We start from the raw sequence: 22,702 nt of genomic DNA, 5'->3' as shown, positions 1-22,702 counted from the left end.
ACCACAAGTGAAAGAGACCTGGGAGTCGTAATAGACTGCAAAAGAGCCACCAATGTGATGGCAGAGCAAACAAAACACTGGCATGCATCTGCTGATGCATCTCAGGCAAGACTAAGGATGTCATCCTCCCACTCTACTTGGCCTTGGTGGGACTGCAACTGGAGTACTGCATCCAGTTCTGGGTGCCGCACTTCAGGAAGGATGTAGAAAAGCTTGAGAGAGTCCAAAGGAGGGCCACACGCATGATTAAAGGTCTGAGGAGCTGGTCATATGAGGAGAGGCTGAAAGACTTGGGACTGTTCAGCCTAGAGAAAAGAAGACTTAGAGGGGACTTGGTGGCAATCTATAAATATATTAGGGGCATACATCAGGGTCTGGGGGCACACTTGTTCACCAAGGAAACCCAGGGGAACACTAGAAACAATGGACACAAACTGCTTGAAGATGGCTTCAGATTGGGCATAAGGAGAAACTTCTTTACGATTTAAGTGCCAAGGGTGTGGAACAGACTCTCCCCAGAAGTGGTAGAATCACCTACCCTGGAGATCTTTAAGAAAACATTTCAACCTGCACCTTGCCCAAGTGCAGTGGGGCTGGACCTGATGATCTAGAGGAGAGCCACGCGCATGATCAGAGGTCAGGAAAACAGATCTTACAATGACAGGCTGAGAGCCACGGGACTCTTTAGCCTGGAAAAACGCAGGCTCAGGGGTGATCTGATGGCCACCTATAAATTTATCAGGGGTGACCACCAGGATCTGGGGGAACGTCTGTTCACCAGAGCGCCCCAAGGGATGACGAGGTCGAACGGTCACAAACTCCTGCAAGACCGCTTCAGGCTGGACATAAGGAAGAATTTCTTTACTGTCCGAGCCCCCAAGGTCTGGAACAGTCTGCCAGCGGAGGTGGTTCAAGCACCTACATTGAACACCTTCAAGAGTAAATTGGATGCTTATCTTGCTGGGATCCTATGACCCCAGCTGACTTCCTGCCCTTTGGGCAGGGGGCTGGACTCGATCTCCCGAGGTCCCTTCCAGCCCTAATGTCTATGAAATCTATGAACTCTGATGAGGTCCCTTCTAGCACCCAACATCTATGAAACTAAATCTATGAAGATAAATGACAACAGATGGATACAGATAGATGGGAAGGAAATAAATTAATGAGATTATTTGGTCGGCATATGACAAGTAGTGCTTTCAGTGTAAAAGTTGTTGCCAGGCTTTCTTTTTAAACTCTCTCTCCTTCAGGTTTTGTATCCAAAAGTTAATTAAAGTGACTGTTTAAGCAATGGTGCTACTGTGTTACTTAATGAGTCCCTTATAAGTAAAACTGTTTTGTCTTACAGTAGTTTGTGGGGGTGGCATCGCAGCAGCCTATGCTGTCATCACTTGGAAATAAAGCTTTCAAAGGGAAGTATTTTGTCAGAGATATCTGAGAAACTTAGCTCCTTAAACTGCTTGCTTGTGAGTTAGCTGCCTGTGAGCATGCCCTTGGACCATATGAGCAAGTTATACAATCCAACCATACCCTCATTAGGAAAGATCATTATAACTTCACCTGTAAGGAGTAAGAAATAAAGGAGATATAATTTATTTGTGATGTCAGTGCAGGTTTTTGGCTGGCGCTCGGAACATGATAAAATAAAGTCTCTGAAAGAATAATAAAAACAATACAAGCCTAATAGAGTTGCAGGTTCTTGCGTATTTGCCACAATAGTTTATAATAGGCCTGTTGATACATTCATGTTGCTCTGTTTCTGCTGAAAAATCTGGAGCCTGATACTATAGAAGCAAAACTGCTTTGATGGACAGAACTTCTTTTAGATGTGTGACTCTCAACCAGGGGAGCTAGGGCACCGTAGAGTTAGCACCAGATCCTTTGAAGAGAGTGCCATGAGGCATGAGATAAGCCGGGCTCAGACTTGTTCCAGCCTGGATAATCCCCCAGTTCTGCTGCCCAACCCCCATGTCAGACAGTAAGCATTGTAATGTATAAATTAGTTTTTGGAATTGGGTGCTGCTCAATTTACAAAAGTTATAGAGGAGTCCTTGAATCCATTGAGGGTGTGCTTTGAGTCCAAAAGGGATGAGAACCACTGTTTTAGATGAATAAGAGGTTTGCATGTATACAGTATATGGGTCAGACCCTTGATTATGTATTCTAAAATATGCAAAGCAGCACACTCATAACTTGTTACCTCAACAGGAACTTGAGGTAATGGTGCAGCCAGGGTTGTTGTTTAATAAACTGGGGAAAACTCAGTGAGCATGGAGCCTACTAGTTTCCAAGTGATTAAGATGCTGTATTAATTTAAATCTGTTGGAGAACATTTACTTATTAAAAACAAAGCCTACATAGGAAAGAGACAGTGCAGCCGTATAACTTTGCAGTAGCTGTTAGATCAATTGGGTTGCAAATAGTTTGTCATTTTAAACAACTGTTAAGTCTTGTTTCCTGTTTAATGCAACTTTAACCATTTGATTTGCCTTTTTTCCAATGCCGGAATACTTGTTGCTGCACTAACTGACATTCTTAAAGCGAAAAGGGTAAACGTATATTTTTGGAAAGAAAATTTAATACATTTTAGTAAAGGTACAAGAGGTTCAGAACTTAGTAACTGTGAAATGTGCTGCAGGTACTTTGACCAGTAGTGTATACAATCTTTCGTTAATATCTTTGGGAATAAACAGGGCTTAATTTACAGAAGAGCTCTTTGAATTCTGAGGCCAGTCTAAGCATTAACTTAAACTATAAGCTAAAAAGTGTGCAAAGTGTGCAAAACAAGCTCATTGTTTGTGATGGTAAATTAAAATTTGCTAGTGTTACAGAAATAAATTTCTCCATGAATAGGGAATGTTGCAGTAGTTTGTCCTTTGTCAAAACATTAAAAATAAATAAATAACCAGCCTTTCATGCTAGATAGTGCTAATATGCAAAATGCCCGGTCATGTTCAGGATAGACATTGAAACTAATATGGCTTAAAACAATGGTTCTTAATATTTTTAGACCCAAGGCACACTTCAGAAAATGGCTGCTCTTAGTTTCTGTTTGCATTTTTACTATGGAAAAATAATAGTGCATTTTTTCTGTTGCATGGGACTCGAGGACCGCAACAGGTCAGAATGTACGTAACACTCTGGATTGGTATTTCAAATCTGACTGAGGAACCCTGGTTGAGAATCACTGATTTAAAGTCATACCAAGAATCTGATGTCTTTTAAATGTACGTGGTCCAAGGCCCTTCATTGGCATCTGGGTTGAGCAAGTTTTGTTGCTTGCTGCTTTTTGGTGTAAGGGTGAGTAAACAAAAAATTGAAACTGAAAGTGTTATTGATTGAATCTCCTGTGTTTGTAAATTGCTTTCATCAGCAGCTGCTTAAATTACTGAGCTAAACTGCTGTGTTCATTTCCCCAGCTCCTTTATTTTGTGGTGTAGTGCAACTACTCTGGTCTGGCTGCTCCTCATGACATGTTGCAAATTTAGACATGTTGATATTTGTAATGTATGCAATGCAGTCTTTGCATTCCAAACCATTCAAAATGGTAGCCCATGAATTATGAATAGGAATGCTGTTAAAGTGGCACTGCTGTACTTTTCTCCAGCTGCTTACAAATAGGTTTGGGAAGATGGAATTTTACTGTAGTTGCACTCTGACATTGGAGTGCTAACGCTAATGTAAAAAAGTGAGAGGGTATCGAAGTCGGCTTGCCCACCTTGGTGAGAAGAGAGCAAACTGATAGCATGGGGGAAGCTTTACCTTCTGATTTTCTGTTCTCCATGTCTTGGTTGATGTTGCCTTTTCAATGTGAGATACAGTACAGGTGTCTGAAAACCGTATCTTTCAAACAGCCATGTATGGAATCCATTGCAAATTCTGCTTTTAAGATTGCTTTTGTTTCTGAGTGGCATTGCAGACTGCTGCCCTGCTGATTTTACTTCATAACTGAAGTGGGTATTTTGCGTACTGAAGTGGGTACGTCATGCTTTCAGGCTTTCTTTTCTAAACCTAGAACAAGTGAACAGGGCTTTCCAGTACTCCTAGAATAATAAATGCAATAATCATTTGCCTGGAAAAGTAGCACTATTGACTTGGTTCTTGAATGGCTTGTTGACAAAATTCTGTAATTAACAAAATTTAGTTCTGAATAACTTTTATGATAGTAGATGGAATACCAAAAGTCATAGATTCAATGCTATAAATTCTTAACACAGTAATGGGGATATATATACATTGGAAACTTCTCATTTTAATTCCAGGCTTTCTCTGGCCCAAACAGCTGTTGCTGTATTGCAGTGATGCTGAAGAGGTCTGATTTATAAATTAGGATTGAAAGGAAATTCAGGTAAATGTATTAAGGAATGCAGGATGGATGCCACATGGAAGGGGTACTTCTACTAACATTTCCCTTCCCTCGTGCCCTGGGACTAGTGCATCCATATTTCCTTCTTTAGTAATATATTTCTGCAAAACTTTGTACATGGTATGTTTTCATGGGGTTAAGTCATGATTTACTTAGCTTTTTCTTTTTCTTTTTTAATTGCAATTGTAGTGCCTGGTCCTTGCCTTACTGCCAGAAGATCTAATATGGAGGTGGTATCAGCAGAAATGAACAGCTTGCTCCCTGAGGAAATAATGGACACTGGTATAACTCTTGTGGAAGATGACAGTATTGAAGCTGTTATTGTATCGTCACCTATGGGAGAGTCCATTCCCATGGAAACAGAACTGGAAGAAATTGTGAACATAAACTCAACCAGTGACTCGGCAAATACAACTACTTCCACAGTCACCACAGAACTAGTTACTGTACCCAGCAGTCACTCAAGCCATGTTGGAGTGAATACCACGATTACAAAAACTGACACCAACGCAACAATAAAACCTACATTTCAAAGTGGCCTCCATAAACTTGGTGCTTCGACTCCAGTGACTCTATCAGCCAATCAGATTATTCTGAACAAGACCTCTGACCTTAAACTTAGCAATCAAAGTATTAAACAGGATGGGCAGAAGCTAATTGTAACAACTTTGGGAAAGTCTGGCCAACCAATTGTTTTAGCATTACCACACAACCAACTACCCCAGGCACAGAAGACCACTTCCCAAGCTCAAAGTGGAGACTCTAAAGTACCAGGCCAGCAGATTAAAGTAGTTACTATTGGAGGGCGGCCAGAAGTGAAGCCTGTTGTTGGTGTCTCAGCTTTGACACCAGGAAGTCAGCTGATAAACACTGCAGCCCAGCCTTCTGTATTACAGACCCAGCAATTAAAAGCAGTGCAGGTAAAAAGGGTTTATCCCTAATGAAACTTGATTTTGAATTAACTATTTTATTATAAAGCTAAAACTGCTGCCAGGTATGTTAAAGAAGATGCGATCATAGACGTCTTAAAATTTATCTATTCATGTGCATATGTATAGAATATTGGGATAGGGGAGTTAGTCCATGGATTTGTGTGTGTGTTTATTTAAAACGTATGTTCTTCACCTTCAGCTACTGCCTTGGAGCTTCAAATTTGTCTCTGTGTGTGTCTGATGTCAGAATTTAAGTAGAGGATTTCTTTTCTGAATCTTTCAATAAATCATGTGTACTTTAGGAAGATTGAACTGAACTTTGCATGTATGTTGTTTCTTCTTTCAGAGTTCACACTACTTTTTCCTCTAGCTTAAACATCTGCTTATAGTTAGATGTTTGCAACAAATAATCTGAAAAGATTTTACAGTGCGGGGAGGTGAGAAAGAGGGAAGAAAACAAAAGGATAACTTTTTCTTCCATCCCAAATCAGCTTAAGCTTGGTTATAAGTGCTTATGAACTAGACTTTTTCAGAGCCTAGGCACTCAAATCCCTATCTTCTAAACTTGACAACAATCTTGGAGTTATTTAGCTTTTAGACTTTGTAATCCCTAGATGCCTGGCTTGGTCTGAACTCTCTTGTACTGGTATGACATCAGTCAGTTTCAGGAAAAACTCTGTGACAGTAGTTGGGTATAAACATAATATCAAAAGTGGTAAGACTTATGAAGTTTTTGTTCTTTACAAACTATTTAGACTTCTAAAGGCTGTACCTGGATGGGGAAAAACATGATGCTAACACAATGGAGAAATTAAACTGAACAAAATAGCTTGCTTTGCATGGGAAATGATGAAGCTGTAAACAGACTATAATTAACTAATTGTTCAAATAGGGTATTTTAGAGGATGCAGATCTGAACCAGGGCAAACAAAACTTTTGAATCTACTTATTTTAAAGTACCAGGTCATCTCTGAATTGTTCATTCAGGACAATCTTTTGGGTACTTTGCAGCCACATCAAAGCTGGATTCAAAATCCCTCCAACATGATTTGTTTAAATTTGAGTTTTCCCTAGCTATTTTTTCTTAGTTACATTGTTAATGTGAAGGTATTCAGAATATTTTTGAAAGGCTTTGAGTCTTGGCTCAGCATAGGGACAGTCAAGAATGGATCTGTTCCTGCCATTTGGCTTGAGCTTAAGGCGATGCTGGCAGTAAAAAGAAAGCTGGAGGGGAAAACCATGTGTACAAATGGTGTTGCGCTTTCTGGTCACACTGTTTATGATTTTTCGCTTGTCCGTTTTATCTGAGACCAGACAAATCAGTTATTATTCTGGCTTGTTTTCTACTATTTTAGCTTTTAAGAATCCTGAAGGCTTCCATAGCATAACAAGTCAATTGTCTCTGTCCATCTGCAGTATTCTGTACTGCTCTTATTAAACTGACTTGCTTTTTCTCTTTTGGAATCTCACTTTAGAAAAAATTGATTACTTTGCTTGTATCTGGCTTTCAGAAGATCCCATTGACTTTTATTTGGAAAAAGATAAAGCTGTGCTTCCTGCATGCCTGTATTTAGTAACAGATTGACAAAAGTGGGCTATGGTCTAGTGCAGAACTTTCTTAGTGGAACCGGCTGGTCATATGATGTGAGCTTTTGCTTCCAGCTGTTTCTACAGGGAAGCATGTAGTGGAACATTGGAGTAAGAAGAGGATTGGAGGTAGGGGAACCATATTCTGAAGGAGTGGGGAAGGAGGATGAGATGGTAAAGAATACATGTCCAAGGAAGCAAGGAGTTTATATGGAAGAAAATGATCAAGAGAGGAGGGTGGCAATGAGGGGGGAAGGCAAGTCAACAGTGCAATTCCTTGTTTATCTTAACTGCTGGCAGGTTTGTCTTAACCTTGTGGCATGCCTGCCAAGAAAGTTAATCCCAGCACACCCAAGGTGCCATTCCCATCCCTTTCCTCTACCTGGGCAGGTACTCTGCTCCTGCTTCCTGCCCAAGCTGCTGTGTGCCACATAGAGAGGCTGCTTGTGCTACTTGTTTGAGATTTGAATTTGGTATTACTAATTAAGAGGAATAACCCTTGGTTTGAAGAACTGCTATGAAATGGGGATCTATATATTTTTACATAAATAATTGGTCCAGCAAAGAGGCCCCAGATTCAACTGAGGAGGTTGCAAACCTGCGTGGAAGAGTTAGGCAGAAGACAGGGTAGTGTGTCACCTGGTAGACCAGGTACAGCCAAAATATAGCCGGTGGACTGGATGCCATGCGATTTCATCTGATCCACGGGCACCCACCCACTAACTGTACCTCACCCAGCCTGCACACTTCGCTCCCACCCTTGTGTGGGAGAGCCCCAGCTTTGGCCAACACACACAGCTTCTGAGCACGGCTGCTGCTGCCACTGCTGCCGTCGCTGAGGGACCTGCTCAGCTTCCCCAGCTTCCAGTGGCTCCTCCTCATGTTCCTGCTGCGGCGTTGCATCTGGGCAGCAAGTAGGGAAGTTGTAGCTGGGTGAGAGCATGGGACTCAGACTGGCAGGAGCACAGAGCTGCATCCAGTAAGGTGGTAGGAGTGCAGAGCTCAGGTAGACAGGGTGTGGGGGTGTAGGGAAACCCCTGCCCCCATGACACAGCCCTCACTGCTGGCAGCAGCACCAGGCAGCAGGGACTTGGGGTGCTTGTGGCCTGTACAGGTGCAGCCATCCAGAGGCTCCAGCTTGTTCCAGGAGATGCATGTGGCAGCAAGGGGCTGAGGCAGTCAAGCTCACCTGTTATCACACAGAGCTCATGTGCAGCTCCCTGGACTTGCGTACCACCAGAGGGAAGCCCCATGCAATGGAGCCAGTTGCCTTCCCTGCTCCCTACTGCCACATGCAGATCCTGGCACCTCTTTCCCCCACTCCAGGAGTACTTCTTGGGGCAAGGGGAGGGACTTCCAGTGGCAAAGGTCAGGGATTAGGGGGTGGGATTTTTAGTCTCAAAATGGGAACCAGAGGGTGGGGCTACTGTTGCGGCTTTTGACAGCTCACCAAAACTCATTAAATGGTCCTCTAGCTGAAATAATTGCCCACCCCTGTTGCAGACTTACTCATTCAGCGGGGCATGTCATTTTGTAAACTTTGTCAGATACTATGTGGAGAATGGAGAAAAACTGGGTATTTGCTTAGTGAAAAACCTAGCTATGGCTAAAACAACACTGAATTTTTTTTGCCAGAATAGCACTATCAGTTAGGGGTCTGATATGTTTAACTTACCTTATGTTGATACAAAAAAAAATCACCAGCAAAACTGTTTTTGCTTCTATAGTTTATTCCATTCAGGTGACTGGCATAAGATGTATTAGTAAAACAATTTCTTGCTACTCTAGAAGGGTTTGCCAGGTACAGTTGTATCAGCATACCACTTCTCGTATAGACTAAGCCCTGAGTTTGTAATATTTTTTCCTCCCACTAGCCTTGTAAATTTTTAATTTGGCTCTAGGAGAGGGAGCTAGAGAGTCAAGTGTGCTTTTTCTAAAGAAATGAGATAGAATAGTATTTATACATTAATATGAGAAGCATGGAAAACCAGCATGAAGAACTGGAAGTACTGTCATAGGTGGATAGAACTTGCACAGAAAGCATATGCAAGGGGTGGGGGGGAAGGATGAAATGTTGCCTTAATTATAATGGTTTTGTACTAGTAAGTAATACTGTCCTTTCCTCATATATGCCATTGCCTTATGCACTTGTTTTGAGGTTGTTATGTGAGGATGGAAGTAGGCTTGTTAAAACCTCTGGGTGAAGGTCAGAGGGATGAAGAGCAAGGATTGTAGCCTAATGGGCATTTGTTGTAGATCAGCAAACCAAGGGAAAGAGACTAAGCATTCTGTAATCCTAGGGTGGCCAACCTGAAGTACAACTGCCACAAGTAGCATGAGCAGCCTCTGTGTGGGATACACTGCACATCAGGGAGGGGACAATGCAGTACAACAGCAGATAAGGCAAGGGGCAGAAAGGAGAGTGACAGATCAGACAGGGAGCACAGGGCAGAATGCAGAGCATCAGGCAGGGAATACAGTTGAGAACAGAAAGCAGAGCAGCAGATTAGGCAGAAGAAGGGTATTGGAGTGGCATTCGGGTGGTATAGGGCTAATTTGTGACGCGCTTGCAAAAAAAATGTTTGGCCCTCTGGTTTAGAGCAGAGCTGCTTAACCGCCTTATGAGCTAGATCTGGTTCCACAGGTGTGTGGGGAGCTTTCATGGGTTGTAGGCCTGTGTGCTTGATAGATGGGGTGTGCAAGGCAACATGGAACCTGATCCCAGTAAGCAGGGCTGGGCAGTGGGGTCCTGACCTCAGTGTATGAGGCTGGGCAGGTGTGGGGCACAGCCCCTGGGTCCTGATTCCATCACGGGGTTAGATCCAGTCCATGGACTGTCCCCACACCATTCATTTGCTTGTGGGTCAAAATGTTAAGCACAGCTGGTTTCGAGAATTATGACGTGCATTGCTTTACAATCTAGATTCTGTTCACCAGTCTAGCTTTTTGATGCTGCTTGTCACTTCAGAAACTAAGTGACTGGGTGAAATAATACCCTTGCACAAGACATGACTGATTTTTGAGAGGGTGGTGATCCTGAGTCCAACAGGTAAAAATGGAGGTACGTGGGTGGGGGGGCAGATGTTTTGAGTAGACTGTTCAAGGTGAGTGCATGTATGATATCTTCTTCAAAGTTGTGGAAGCAGTTTTACTGATAAATAGTTATTTTAAATTGTTGTCCATAAGCATGGTATCTGTAGAGAGAAAATTTCAGCTACCATTAATTTTAAATGCTGGACAGCTTTTTCTTAATTATTTGATATAAATCCCAAATAATAGTTGTGCCTCCAGCTTTTACTTGCTATTTTTTTCCTTTAAATGTTCCAACTAATCATTATGGGAATTTTGACTCACTCAAAGGTTTTAGCACTGTATGATGTCTAGCTTACAGTTCTATGTTTTACTTTCCATGCTTTTTGAAGTACGGCAAACATTTTTTTTTATAGTTTCTGAAACCGCAGAGAAGAGAATATGAAGTAATCATTAGGGGTGCGCCAATAGAGATTTTTTGGGGCCAATACCGATGACCAATATTTTTTTTTAACGAGCCATATCGGCTGATACCAATCTGATTACCAGTATGCAGCTGGGCAGCTTGGAGAGCAGCATTCAGCTGGTAATCCTGTTGTGGGGGAAGTGGAAAGGGGGGAGGTAAGGGGCATGGAGGGCAGATCGAGGTCCCCATGGTGAGGGGGAGAGTGGGGCTGGGGCCGTGCAGGGGCAGGTGCTGCACAGCCAGGGCAGAGCATGGGACAGAGCTGCGAGTGGCTCGTCCAGGGGTGCGGGGAGGAGGTGGTGGCTCTCACTGCTATGCGCACCCTGGAGAAGCACATGGGGAGGCATGTGCCGCCCCCCCCGAATCTGCATGTGGAGCAAAGGTGGGCTGCCACTGTGGTGGATGGGGCTGGGGACAGCACCAAGGTCTTTCTAGTGGGGGTTAGGCTGCATGCAGGAGCAGCAGTGGCACTGCTGGGGGAAAGGTTGGGGGGGCTGCAGCCACCCCAAAATTTAGCATAGCCCCCTCATGGCCCCCTTCCCAGCACCACCACTGCCCACCCCAAGCACAGCCTGGTTCAGCCTCTCACTGGGAAGAACCTGGCATCGCCCCAGCCCTTAGCAGCAGTCTGCCCTCACCCCAAGCGCAGATCTGGGGGCATGTGCCCCCCACACTTTCCTGGGGTAAACATAGCGGCAGGAGTTGCATCTCCTGGATGAGCCACTTGTGGCTCTGTGCCGCCCCCCACCTTAGCTGTGCAGCGCCAGCCCCACTCCCTCCCTTGCCACTGGGGCCTCAACCTGCCGCCCCCCCCCCCCCTTCTCTCACAACAGACTTTCCAAGCAGACCTGGCTGCTCTCTATGCTGCCAGGTTGTTCTCCTGGCTGCCTGTGTGCTGCACTGCGGTTGTGCACATGCATGGGGCATTTATCAGCCACATCAGCCAAAAAAAGGCTGATTGCCAGTACTGTCAATTTTCCTTTTATTAGTGCCAATCCAATATGGGACCAGTGTATTGGTGCACTTCTAGTAATGATTTAGTACATGGGTGCTCAACACCTGGCTGATGGAGCCATGAGAGCTGGCTCATGGGACTCGCCATGGATAGGAAATTTGGCAGTGGGGAAGTGGTGGCAATTAATACTGCCTTCCTCCCCCACTACCAAATTTCCAAGCTTTGTGATCATATCAGGCCCAGACTGGGCTTGTTGCCATGTGGTCAGATTGTACCCAGGCAGGGCTGCTGAAGGGATTGGCACCTCCCCTGTGGCTTGTGGGGCAGAAAGCACCACTGGTGTATATGTATAGTGCATTTGAGGAAATATACAGCTGCCTTTTATGGGCTGTGTGAAGAAGAGACTTTCTCAGGATAGTTTTTGCATAATAATGTAGAAGAGTACATGGGTTTCTTTTTAAATGTAATCTGTTTTCTGTGTCTAGTTTCATAGGGTTTTTTTTAGGTTTGCTGCTGTTGCCTGGGTACAGCTGAAGGAGTACAGAGGCAAGGTTTGTTTTATGAGGGAGGTTTCCATGTCAAGACAGTAACGGTTCTCTGGAAAGGATGCTAGAATGATTTTTTTTCAGACAGTTCCAGGCTTGATGCCTCCCACAGCTGTAACTATATGTGAGTTCTGGCTTCTCCAGTGGTGCTGGTGATATTGCTTGTATTGCTGCTGTGAACTGAAATGGCCCCATTGCTATCTCTGGTCTGAAGGTCTCTGGGTGAGTGGTGTTCTGACCCAAAATAATGTAACAACTGCCTAAAATAAAATCTAAATGCCTGTAGTCAGCATTTTCTTGGGGACACCACAGAACATTATTTGGGAACAACTTTCTCTGAACTTTCCACATAGCAGTACAAAATCCTAACTTGCATTTCCAGATGCTTGCCTTGTTGTGGATTTTCTTCTCTGTGGGTCTGGTTTCCTGTCACATGTCCTTGGTCTCGAGTCAGACACAAGTTTTATATCATTGTCACTTATTCAAGTCAGTGCAATAGTGGTATAAGTCTGGTGTCTCTTGGTGCATCACACATGTGGTTTACTGTGGAGTTGACTAATTAGCTCCACAGTAAAGTGTCATAGTCTACATGTGCACTGGTATTGGGGTACAGTGAACTTACTGACTTCGCTGTAGTATAGTACTGTTGGGAAAAGTGCTATTCTATGGCAGGGTACTTTTAATTTGCCAAAATGCATGTGTAGATTCTAACCAAGTGTGTTAATTGCATCTAGTCAGCCCAGGCAGCTGGGGACCAGAACCCCAGCCCCTACCAGCCCCCACACTGCCATCTGGAGCCTGGGGCTGGCCCCTTCCTGTCCCCTTGGCAGCCTGGGGCTGGTCTACCCTGGCACTACTTGCTGCAGTCCTAGGTACACACCTAAATGCTGTGCCTGGGAACAGTTAATTCCAGTGCAAACTGCTGTGGAGTTTATCACATGGTCTGTAGATGCACCCACTGAGTAGCTATCGATACAGATATATCTGATGCCTCTAAAGACTACCTTGAGAAGTTCAGTTATCAGACTGAGAGCAAAATTGTCCCTAGTTATAATAACTAACCAAGACCTCCTTAGAAGCTGAATACCAGCCTCCAGTGACCATCATAGTTTAATACATCTTATAGCTCAATTTTGGAGGTTAGGTTTTGATTTTTTTCAAAAATTGGATAGGGAGAAGAAAAGGTTGATTTATTGCATATTCTCCAATCTTTTTTATAAAATCTTCAAGTGGATCTAAGCTGCCTCAGTCACGTGAAATACCCCCTCTGTAATCCAGTTATATTTCAGAAGACTGGATTTTTACTTCACAGGTGACTTCACAGGTGTAGAGGGCATGTTTTAAGTGCTGGGGTGGGAGTGGTGGAAATAAGGTAGTTTTTGTCTGTAGCAGAATGCTGATCTTTTCCCCTGGGTGTCTTGTGTTTAGAATTTCAAAAAAAGAATGTGTCTTAATATTTAAAGTACTGTCACATGTTAAATAGATCTTGGGTGAATGTACAAGCAATTTCAGAGGTCTGTTCTGCTTGAAGACCAGGTTATTTTTTTAATATATGTACCTTATTAAAATGAAGTATAAGTTTGGCTATTCTTTTCTTCAGATTGTTTGGACTGGTTCTTTAAAGTGACCCTATGGACACCTAAATCTGTGCTTAGGGGAAAAAGGTGGGGAGTTAGCAGGAAGGAACTTTAGAAAGCTATGGCCGAGTCACCTGCTTAATTGTATGGACAGCACCCTCAAGATTGCTGTGGATTTAGCAACAATGTGCCTGAAGTTTCTGAACTCTGAAGTTATTCCAGAATTCTCTTTTGTTTGTTTTTCAGATTGCTAAGAAGACCCGAACCCCAACATCTGGCCCAGTGATCACCAAGCTGATCTTTGCAAAGCCAATTAATAGCAAAGCAGTTACAGGACAGACAACTCAAGTGTCACCAGTCATTGCAGGTTGTACTACTTTTAGACTTGTTTTGCTGTACTCTTTCTCAAAGGTTGTGGAGAGTGAGGAAGATGCAGCATAAAAATCTGTCTGGTCTCTGATTGAATGTGTGTATACCACCCAAAACATAAAACATTTCAGAATATCCAAAGTTTAATAGAATATGCATAGATTGAGGTTTGACTGCTTAATATTAAAAGGAGAAGGGAATATGCAGCTTGGATATACTACAGTTCAGTCATTTAAACTGCTGCTTGCTTCATCTTTAGTTGGGTGTTTAAAAATAGCTAATAAAAACTAAACCAGTTAGACCTGGACAAATCAGCATTACTTTTTATGCAAAATTCCTGCGTCCCAGACTCAGGCAGTTTGAAATTGTTGCAAACAAGTCACATAAACAAGAACAAGTGAACTGCAACTTTATTAATAATGTTGGCTTTCTTTGCTTAAATCAGTGGGGGGGGTAACCTTTTTGGCAGGTGTGCCACAAATTAGCCCTATACCCTCCCTGAGTGCCAGTCTCATACCCATCTTTGCCTGACCAGCTGCTTCTGCTTTCTTCTCCCTGCCCTGTGCCACATGCCATGAACAACATCTGCCCATGTTGCTTATAGCAGTTTGGCCCCCCAGCTGTAAGTATGGAATGCATTCTTTGAGTCTGGGGGAGCCAATCATGTCAGCACAGAGTTGGAACTGATTTTTAGCAAGTGTGTTGGGCCACACTTTTATTTTTGAATCCTGTGCTATAATAGCAGTCCCAACAATACAGTTAGCTGGACATCTAATCATACATTTAATTTCAGAAAATAAGGTAAAAAGTAACTATGGTGCTGAGTCTCCTGGCTGATTTGTTATGGTTGTTCAGTTCATCTTCAATTATTTTTCACAAAATACTTTTTCTTTTCCCTGTTACTAGATAAAGTTATACAAAGCAAGGCAATAGACTAAACTCACTGTACAAAAACTTATAGCAAATGTGCAAAGTAAACAAACTAGAAAAAGCAACCGCCTCTACCACCCCATCTCTTCCACTTAACATACAGACTTTCAACAATTGTCTGGTAAAATATTTCAGATAAGAGTGTGACTTTTGAAAGTTTACTGTGCCCTTTTCATGCAATTGTACAAGTATGTTGTGCACAGAAGTACTCACAAGTAGGTGGCCATGATAAAAGAGTCACTGAAGCCTACACTATTGCAAAGACTAAGCAGGACTGTGACTGTAGTTGGCCTTAAAAAACACACCTGTCTGTGCAAAGATTGCTGTTGGCTTTTTATTTAATGAAAGCTGTGTATAATGAGAATTGCAGCCATTGTGGCAATAGTGTAACTAGGGCAGAGTGACAGGGACAAGTGCCCTGGGTGCCAACAAGGGTGGGAAGTGCAAAGAAAACAGCTTTTGCTATAGCTGTGATGGCAACAGCAGTGGCAACTGGAAGCTGCTGCTGCTCCTCTGGCACAGGTGCCCTGCCTTGTTACACTGCTGCCTTGTGGTGCTGCCTGTTCCCTGCACCTACCCCTGTTTCTCAGGATAAGTTGCATTTCTTTGTCTTTAGAAGATTTCCTTGCTTTCCTGAAAGAAAGTAGCTTTTACTTTTCTTTCCCCTCTGTTCTCACTCACTCTTTCCCATCTAAAATTTGGCCATATACTTTTCTACATGGAAATCAAACTGTTTCATACAACTTCTAATTCAGCTTTCTTTAAAAACAAAATAAACCCTGCAGCCTTATTCCATTTCCATTAACAATGGATGAAATATTGGAAATTAGGAAGGCTCTGAATGGTAAGAAAAACAGTACATATAATAGCATATCATTATTATTTCTGTGAAGCTTGTCCCCTAAACTGATGGAACATCTCGCATCAAACACAGAATTGAAATTGACACACAATTCAGTTAAAAAAAAAATCCTATTTTAACTTTTTTCTTTTAAACTAATATGCTAGAGAATCAAGACTACTTTTTCTCCAGTCCTTGCAAGAGAAGTATCACTGGTAGGTTCAACTACTTCTCTTAAAAAAAAAACAACCAAAAAAACGTTTTAAAAATGCATCCACCCACTTTGCCAGCTCTGAGAGTTTCTGACCATTAGCTTACTGGGAAAGTAAGACACATGGCTTTTGCTTACTATCTAATATTTTTTAAAGTTGAGTGTGACTGTATTAACTTTTACTTCAATTTCATGATGTATGAAGTAAATTTAAGTGGCCAACCTTCCACTTGGGAAGGGAGAATGGGAGAAGGTACTTGGGGAATGGACAGAGGAGGGAAAAGCTGCTGTCTTCAGAAAAACATACTGGAAACATTATGGAAGGTAATATTAGTATTTTTCTGAAGTCAAAAAAGTGAAAACTAAGAGCTGGCACTTTGAGGGATACCTGCATTGAATCTGAGAAGGTTAAGAACCAGTGGTCCGTATTCTGACTCAATAGCCACTACAGCTTTTTATTTCTTTTAGCCTTATACTTCTTTGTACTGTCACCATTCCCCTTCCCCATTGATTAAGTCGTGATCCAGCTTCCACAGAAATTAGTTTGTTGTTTTTCATGACTTCATTGAATGTTAGATCAGGACCCAGAAGCTATAAATTGCCCTGGGTGATCTTCCATTGGTTGTTTGATTAACCTTGGCTCCCTGTTCCCATAGAGTTCAGCTAAAGGTTGTGGAAGAAGGGAAATTTGGGCTGGTGAGCTGCTGCTTGCATTGTGTGGCCCTGTATACATGCCCTGTTTCTACGGGCTGCTGCAGGAGCACAGTGAAGAGAGGCAGATCATTCCTGAAGAGCTACCTGTCACTTTATCTACAAGCACAGAACCATCTGTCATGGAGGGAGGTTCATGTTAATCTGAAGGGATACAGTTCTTTAGCCACCTCAGTCCTTCCTCTCTGCTCCATGTATTTCTAGAACTAGTTTGGTGTGTCCCTCTGGGAAACAACATTGCAGTTTAGCTCTGGAGCCTGTTAGAGCAGGGTTTTTTTGTGGAGCTGTAAAACATGACCTGAGGAAGAATGTCCTTCATTCAAAAGCTTGTCTAACTCTATCCCAACTACATAGTTCACACAGTAAAAGATCTCACCCTAGAAAATCCTTACCTCATTTATAAAAAGTAATATAACACAAGAGAGGCTGGCAAAGTGTGGGCATAATTGTATCCCCTGCATGTGACTAAAAAAGGTATCGTAAGTTGGGTTAAAATGTGTAGAAACTGGAAGCTGTCTTTCATTTGGGAAAAAATTAAGAAACAAGTCCTTTATGGGAACAATGGTAGCCTCCATCCAAAAACCAAAGCAATGGCAAATATGGTTGGATGGACTTCACAGTATGTTCTTCTTAGGACAGGGGATGTATGAGAGAGAGATGTCATGAGAAAAATATCCCGGAGAGAAAGAGGTGCACCCCCTTCCAATCTGGTAAGTAGGTGTGTGGAACTGGTAAACACAGCCTTGAGGAAAAAGCCAAGAGAGAGAAAGGGATTTGGAGCTATGACCAAAGGAACTATCTCTTGCTGTTTTGATTCCTGATGTTGGGAGAAACTTGACTTTGTACATTATTTATAAATAAACAGAATCCTATAAAGGATGCTGTCAAGTTCTCCACCTACCTGAAGCAACTACAGAACCCCAAACTTTGGCTAACTACTCGGGCCCAAAAGGAGTAATATTGGTTTTGGCTGTTGCTAAGAAGCTGGTAAGAGTACAGAAATATTGCATAATTAATGTGAGCATTGTGGAGGGAAGGGGAGTAGTTGTATCCCTAACTGGGAAAATCTCTTCCTAGCATGAAGTTAGCTCCAGACAAGTCTTCTGCTCCCATCCTGTCTGTCCTGTGTACTCTTCTGTGGCAGCAGGGTAAAGTCAGAGCTTAACTTGCTAGTGTTAATCTTTAAAGGAAGTGATTTTTGTGAACCCTCCCTGTTTCATAGTTTCATAGTTAGTAGGGTCAGAAGGGACCTGGGCAGTTGGTCAAGTCCGACCCCCTGCCGTGGCAGGAAAGAGTACTGGGGTCAAACAACCCCAGCAAGGTGTTCATCCAGCCTCCTCTTAAAGACCCCCAGGGTAGGAGCCAGCACCACTTCTCTTGGAATTTGGTCCTAGCTGCCCTGACCATGAAGTAGCACCTTCTGATATCTAGCCTGAATCTACCCTCTGCCAGCTTGTGACCATTATTTCTAGTCACTCCTGGTAGTGTTCGGGGGAACAGGGACTCCCCCAATGCCTGCTGGTCCCCCCGACTAGTTTGTAAATGGTCACTAGATCCCCCCTCAGCCTTCTCTTGTGGAGGCTGAACGGGTTCAGGTCCCTGAGCCTGTCCTTATAGGGCCTGCTCTGCTGCTCCCTAATCATGCGAGTGGCCCTCCTCTGGACCCTCTCCATGTTGTCCACATCCCTCTTGAAGTGCGGCACCCAGAACTGGACACAGTACTCCAGCTGTGGCCTGACCAGCGTCGCATAGAGGGGGAGTATCACCTCCTTGGACCTGCTCGAGATGCATCTGTGGATGCGTGACAAGGTGCAGTTGGCCTTCCTGACTGCATCCCCACACTGCCGGCCCATGTTCATTGTGGCATCAATGATGATTCCAAGATCCTTTTTCTGCCTCTGTACTGACGAGAAGAGAGTTCCCCAACCTGTAGGTATGGTTCCGGTTGTTCCTCCCCAGGTGCATCACCTTGCACTTGTCAGTGTTGAATCCCATCCTATTCTCATCCGCCCACCCCTGTAACCTGTCTAGGTCCGATTGCAGCCTATTCCTTCCTTCTAGCGTGTCCACATCCCCCCACATGTTAGTGTCATCAGCAAATTTGTACAGGGTGCTATTTACCCCCTAGTCCAAGTCACTGATGAAGGTGTTGAACAGTGCAGGCCCGAGGACCGAGCCCTGAGGGACCCCACTGCCCACATCCCTCCAGGTCGAAAATGACTCGTCCACCACCACTCTCTGGGTGCGGCCCTCCAGCCAGTTGGTGACCCATTTGACTGTGTGGGTATTGACACCACAGTCCCCCAGTTTCTTAATGAGAACAGGGTGAGAGACAGTGTCGAAGGCCTTCCGAAAGTCCAGGAAAACCATGTCCACTGCTACCCCTGCATCTAAGGATTTGGTGACCTGGTTGTGGAAGGCCACCAGGTTGTTCTGACAGGACCTGCCTCTAATGAACCTGTGTTGGTTGCCCCTAAGCATAATCTCCCCTGCTGGCCCCTCGTGGACATGTGCCGGAATAATTCTCTCAAAAAGCTTGCCCAGGATTGAGGTAAGGCCTATAGTTCCCCGGGTCCTTCTTCCTTCCCTTTTTTTTTTTTGAAGATGGGAGCTACATTGGCCCTCTTCCAGTCCTCTGGCACCACGCCAGAGCACCACGAGTGCTTGTAAAGCCATGCCAGGGGTCCTGCAATGACCTCAGCTTATTCCCTCTGTACCCCGGTGGTGGAGATTGTCCGGCCCAGCTGATTTGAATACATCCAGTCCCTCAAATACAAATGAGATGGTGATGCTAGTTGATGTTTAAGCTTGATCACACTGGCTGCTTTGGAAAGAACAGTTTGTGTATTCAAGTTGCACGTGTGTATGGCATGTTTTACAGCAACATTACTCATTTGTTTACAAATGCCAACATATGAGAAACCAAACCTAAAGGAATAATATTGCAGCTTGATTTATACAGATAAACCTGAAAAATAGTTCTCTAATTCCTCTAAAAAATTCCATTATAATTGATTTTTAAAAACAGTATCCCCAGAAAAGATCCCTTATTGTGCTAATCACTTTTCTAAATGTGCTCTGATTCCTAAGGAACTGAAAAGGCTCTTCTGGATGCGTGTATATCAGGCATTGAGGCTGTTGGTAGTAAGTGAATTGCCAAAACTAGGTTTGTTTGGTTTTTTTGCATAGGGTACTGTGATGTTGGAGTAGAACAGAGAAGACTAGAACTCAGTTCTAGGAGTAAGGAATATTTAGTGAAGTCTATTTAAAATACCAGCCTTTTCACAAGATATATAGACATGACATTTATTTGGAAAACAATCCAAAGCAATTCTTTTTCCTTCTAAAGTTGCATTTCTTTGCCTATTAAACATGACCTGCATAACATTGGTGTCGCACCACTGATATCAAGGGAAGTATCCTTTTGAGGTGGGGCCAAGAGACTGCTAGCACCCAGGATTTCTAAATAACCTTTTGCTTGAAAGGCTATTATAAAGAAACAGAAGATTAATTAAATTGTTAATGTGTATTATTCACAGGTAGGGTTCTTTCACAGACTGCTCCAGGAACACCACCGAAGACAATAACAATTTCTGAGAGTGGAGTTATTGGGTCATCTTTAAGTTCAGCAACACAACAGACACCAAATAAGATAGCTATCTCCCCATTGAAGTCCCCCAATAAGGTAAGGTCCTGAGTGTAGCTCCCCCCTTTCATCTTGTTCTGTGTTTGGTTCTTGAAGTTCATATTTAATAAGTTTTCCTTGTTCTCATCCAACTCCTTAAGGGCCTGTTGCCACAAAGTGCTGCTTATCTATTACAGTTCTTGGCAGTTAATTTAAAGCTAAATATAACCTAATTGGTTCTGTTATTTTTGTTTTTTAAAATGTGCATTATTCTAACCTCTAATTCTTCATTCCTGAAGCTTCTTGTGGTTATTAGCTTGGTCAGGTCCCTCCCAAGTAAGCTATATGATCTAGAATAGGTACCATTTTCTTCCAGACCTGCTGCCATGAGTGGTTAAAAGGCTGTTTCATCTTCAAGAATAGATCTTAATGACCCACAAAAATAAAAATAACCCCGCCCCTCAAAAATCTCTAAGGTTGGATGTGCTACTCCGAAAGCTGACATACAGCCCTACCATACTGTAATTAATTCAAATCTGGTACAGAATAACCTTCAGGAAAATTGGTGTAGGTATTAATTTGCCTGTGGCTTATTTAGGAGTAACTGTTTTCTCAGGGCAAACCAACTACCTGCCCCTCCCCCAATCTGGTAGCAAGGTGCGGTACTATATTTTCTCTCATATAACTTGCATCTTTTTCCCCAAACCATCTGGGGAAAATCGGGTGTACATTATACACAAGGTAAAAGGCTCCCTAGAAGTCTGGAAATTTGGTGTTGGTGATGTTGTAGTTCCCACAGCAATTACAGTTAAGTGCCATCACTCCCACTACTGTCACCAAATTTCTGGACCCATGGAGAGCCACCCTATCCAACCATGTGCCCAGATCAGACTGCTGTGGCCTGTTGGGTCTGGCACACTGAATCTGGGTCTGCACTCTGGCTTCAGAGCCATGTGCCAGGTCAGGCCCTCCTGAGTGGCCCCAGAACTAGTGTGCAGAGTCAGGCCCTGCTGCACCACAGACCCCAGGCCTCAGGTGCTTGCCTGTACTCCAGAGTAAGAACTTCTTTCCTTCTTGCAGCCTTCCAAAAATAAGGTGTGTGTTTAAATCTGGGGGTTTTATTATATGAGAAAATATGGTAATAGTACCTACTGTGGACAGCTATAACTAGATAGCTATTCATCCAGACAGATTTCAAATCCAGATGGATTTCAAAAAATATTTTTTGTCCTGATCTTTTATGTTTTTTTGAGTAATGTAATTGACAAAATAATAAGTCAGTCTGACATGATAAGTATCCATATGTGGGCAGCAGAGTGGGTGGAAGGCAGCTGAGAGCTAGAGCCCCATGCACTGGAGCAGATGCCACCCAGCTGCAGCCCCACCCCCGGCTGGGCATCTGCTGCCTGGCACACATCCCCACAGCTTCACTGCACTGTCTGCTGCCTGGAGTGGTGCAGCAGGGGCAGGAAGAGAAGGAACTAGAGGTGGGAGCAGCCAAGCAGTTGACCCAGGAGGTAGCTGCACCAACAGCAGCCCCACCAGGAAGCTGTGCATGCTGGCTGGGGCCAGGACAGGCAGAAGTACAGCAAGGGCTGCCCTGGGCAGGAGCAGGCAGGGCTCAGCCCCATGCAGAGTGCTGTGGGCCAGATCTGACTCACAGGCTGTATTTTGCCCAGCCCTGGTGTAAATGTATCATGTTCCAGGTGCTCAGGTTTAATCTCAGGGGAAAAAAAACAAGTTCTGAGAAGAATATACAATGAAAATAGTTGTAAAATAAATGGTTTTATAAACCTTATTGAACATGTATGAAATACTAAGAGGGTTGATGGGTACTCTTGCCTCAGTATAAAGACAAAGATGGATCCAGCTGATGAGTACTTCTTTGTTCCCAGTTCTTTTCCCTTTTCCTTCCTTAACAATTTGTTAAGCCTTATCTACACTAGCTTTTTTCTTCAACATCTCTCCTATTTCCAAAGTGTCGGTCCTGTCTCTGTGCTTCTGCAGTTAACAGCTCTCAGTGGAGAGGCAGGTGGAATGGTGGTAGAAGACTGTAAATAAAAAGCCCAAAGTCTCCAGGGAAGGTGTCGTTCTTGAGCCTTGTTGATTTTAAAGGGGTTTGGTATAATCCCAGATATTTTTCTTAGAAGTTTTTTATAACAATGACTCTTCTGATGAGAGATGACATTTTTGTAACATCTATCATGTGATTTCTTCAATCAGTTCAGGATAGTTTTCTTTTATACAGTTTGGATAAAATCACCTGTGGTTATTTCTCCTATATTCCTTGCAGTTTGTTTCCTGTCCTAGCCTCCCCTTTCCTCTTTGGTGTAGCACACAATAATGACCTCTCAGCCTGCATTTGTATCTCATGGTCCCCTATTCCCAGGTACTTGAAGCTGGAACAAGAGTACCTTTTTGAAATGCTATTAACTTCCTTTCAGATGTTTGTGCCTGCTGTAAGGTGTTGCATGGAAAACAGCTCTTTAAAGAGGCACTGCTTCTATTTTTTTCCCATGATGTCTTTCACCCTGTGTCTAGTACGAATCGTTAATTG

At 43.4% G+C, this 22,702-nt stretch overlaps 1 protein-coding gene across 9 annotated transcripts in view; it reads left to right on the top strand.

Moving 5' to 3' along the window:
* LIN54 (lin-54 DREAM MuvB core complex component) overlaps window positions 1-22,702 on the top strand; it is a 74,491-nt gene that overhangs the window by 24,976 nt on the left and 26,813 nt on the right. For 5 of the 9 annotated variants that reach the window (XR_016440852.1, XM_090036956.1, XM_090036954.1 and 2 more), the window contains 3 exons: window positions 4,556-5,286; window positions 13,705-13,825; window positions 20,060-20,205. Coding sequence is in view for 8 of the 9 variants with exons in the window: in XM_090036956.1 (XP_089893082.1) it covers window positions 4,591-5,286; window positions 13,705-13,825; window positions 20,060-20,205 (963 nt within the window). In the remaining variant the exon portion in view is untranslated. Of the gene's footprint in view, window positions 1-3,109; window positions 3,301-4,262; window positions 4,349-4,555; window positions 5,287-13,704; window positions 13,826-20,059; window positions 20,206-22,702 lie in introns of all 9 variants that reach the window. The other 4 variants (XM_090036959.1, XM_090036957.1, XM_090036955.1 and 1 more) reach the window with 3 other exon arrangements.

This window comes from Crocodylus siamensis, chromosome 2 (genome assembly GCF_052110815.1).
Source record: "Crocodylus siamensis isolate JL-2025a chromosome 2, ASM5211081v1, whole genome shotgun sequence".
In the NCBI taxonomy this organism is placed as follows: Eukaryota; Metazoa; Chordata; order Crocodylia; family Crocodylidae; genus Crocodylus; species Crocodylus siamensis.
Note: the sequence above shows the minus strand (reverse complement) of the source record. Positions and strands in the feature narration are given on the sequence as shown.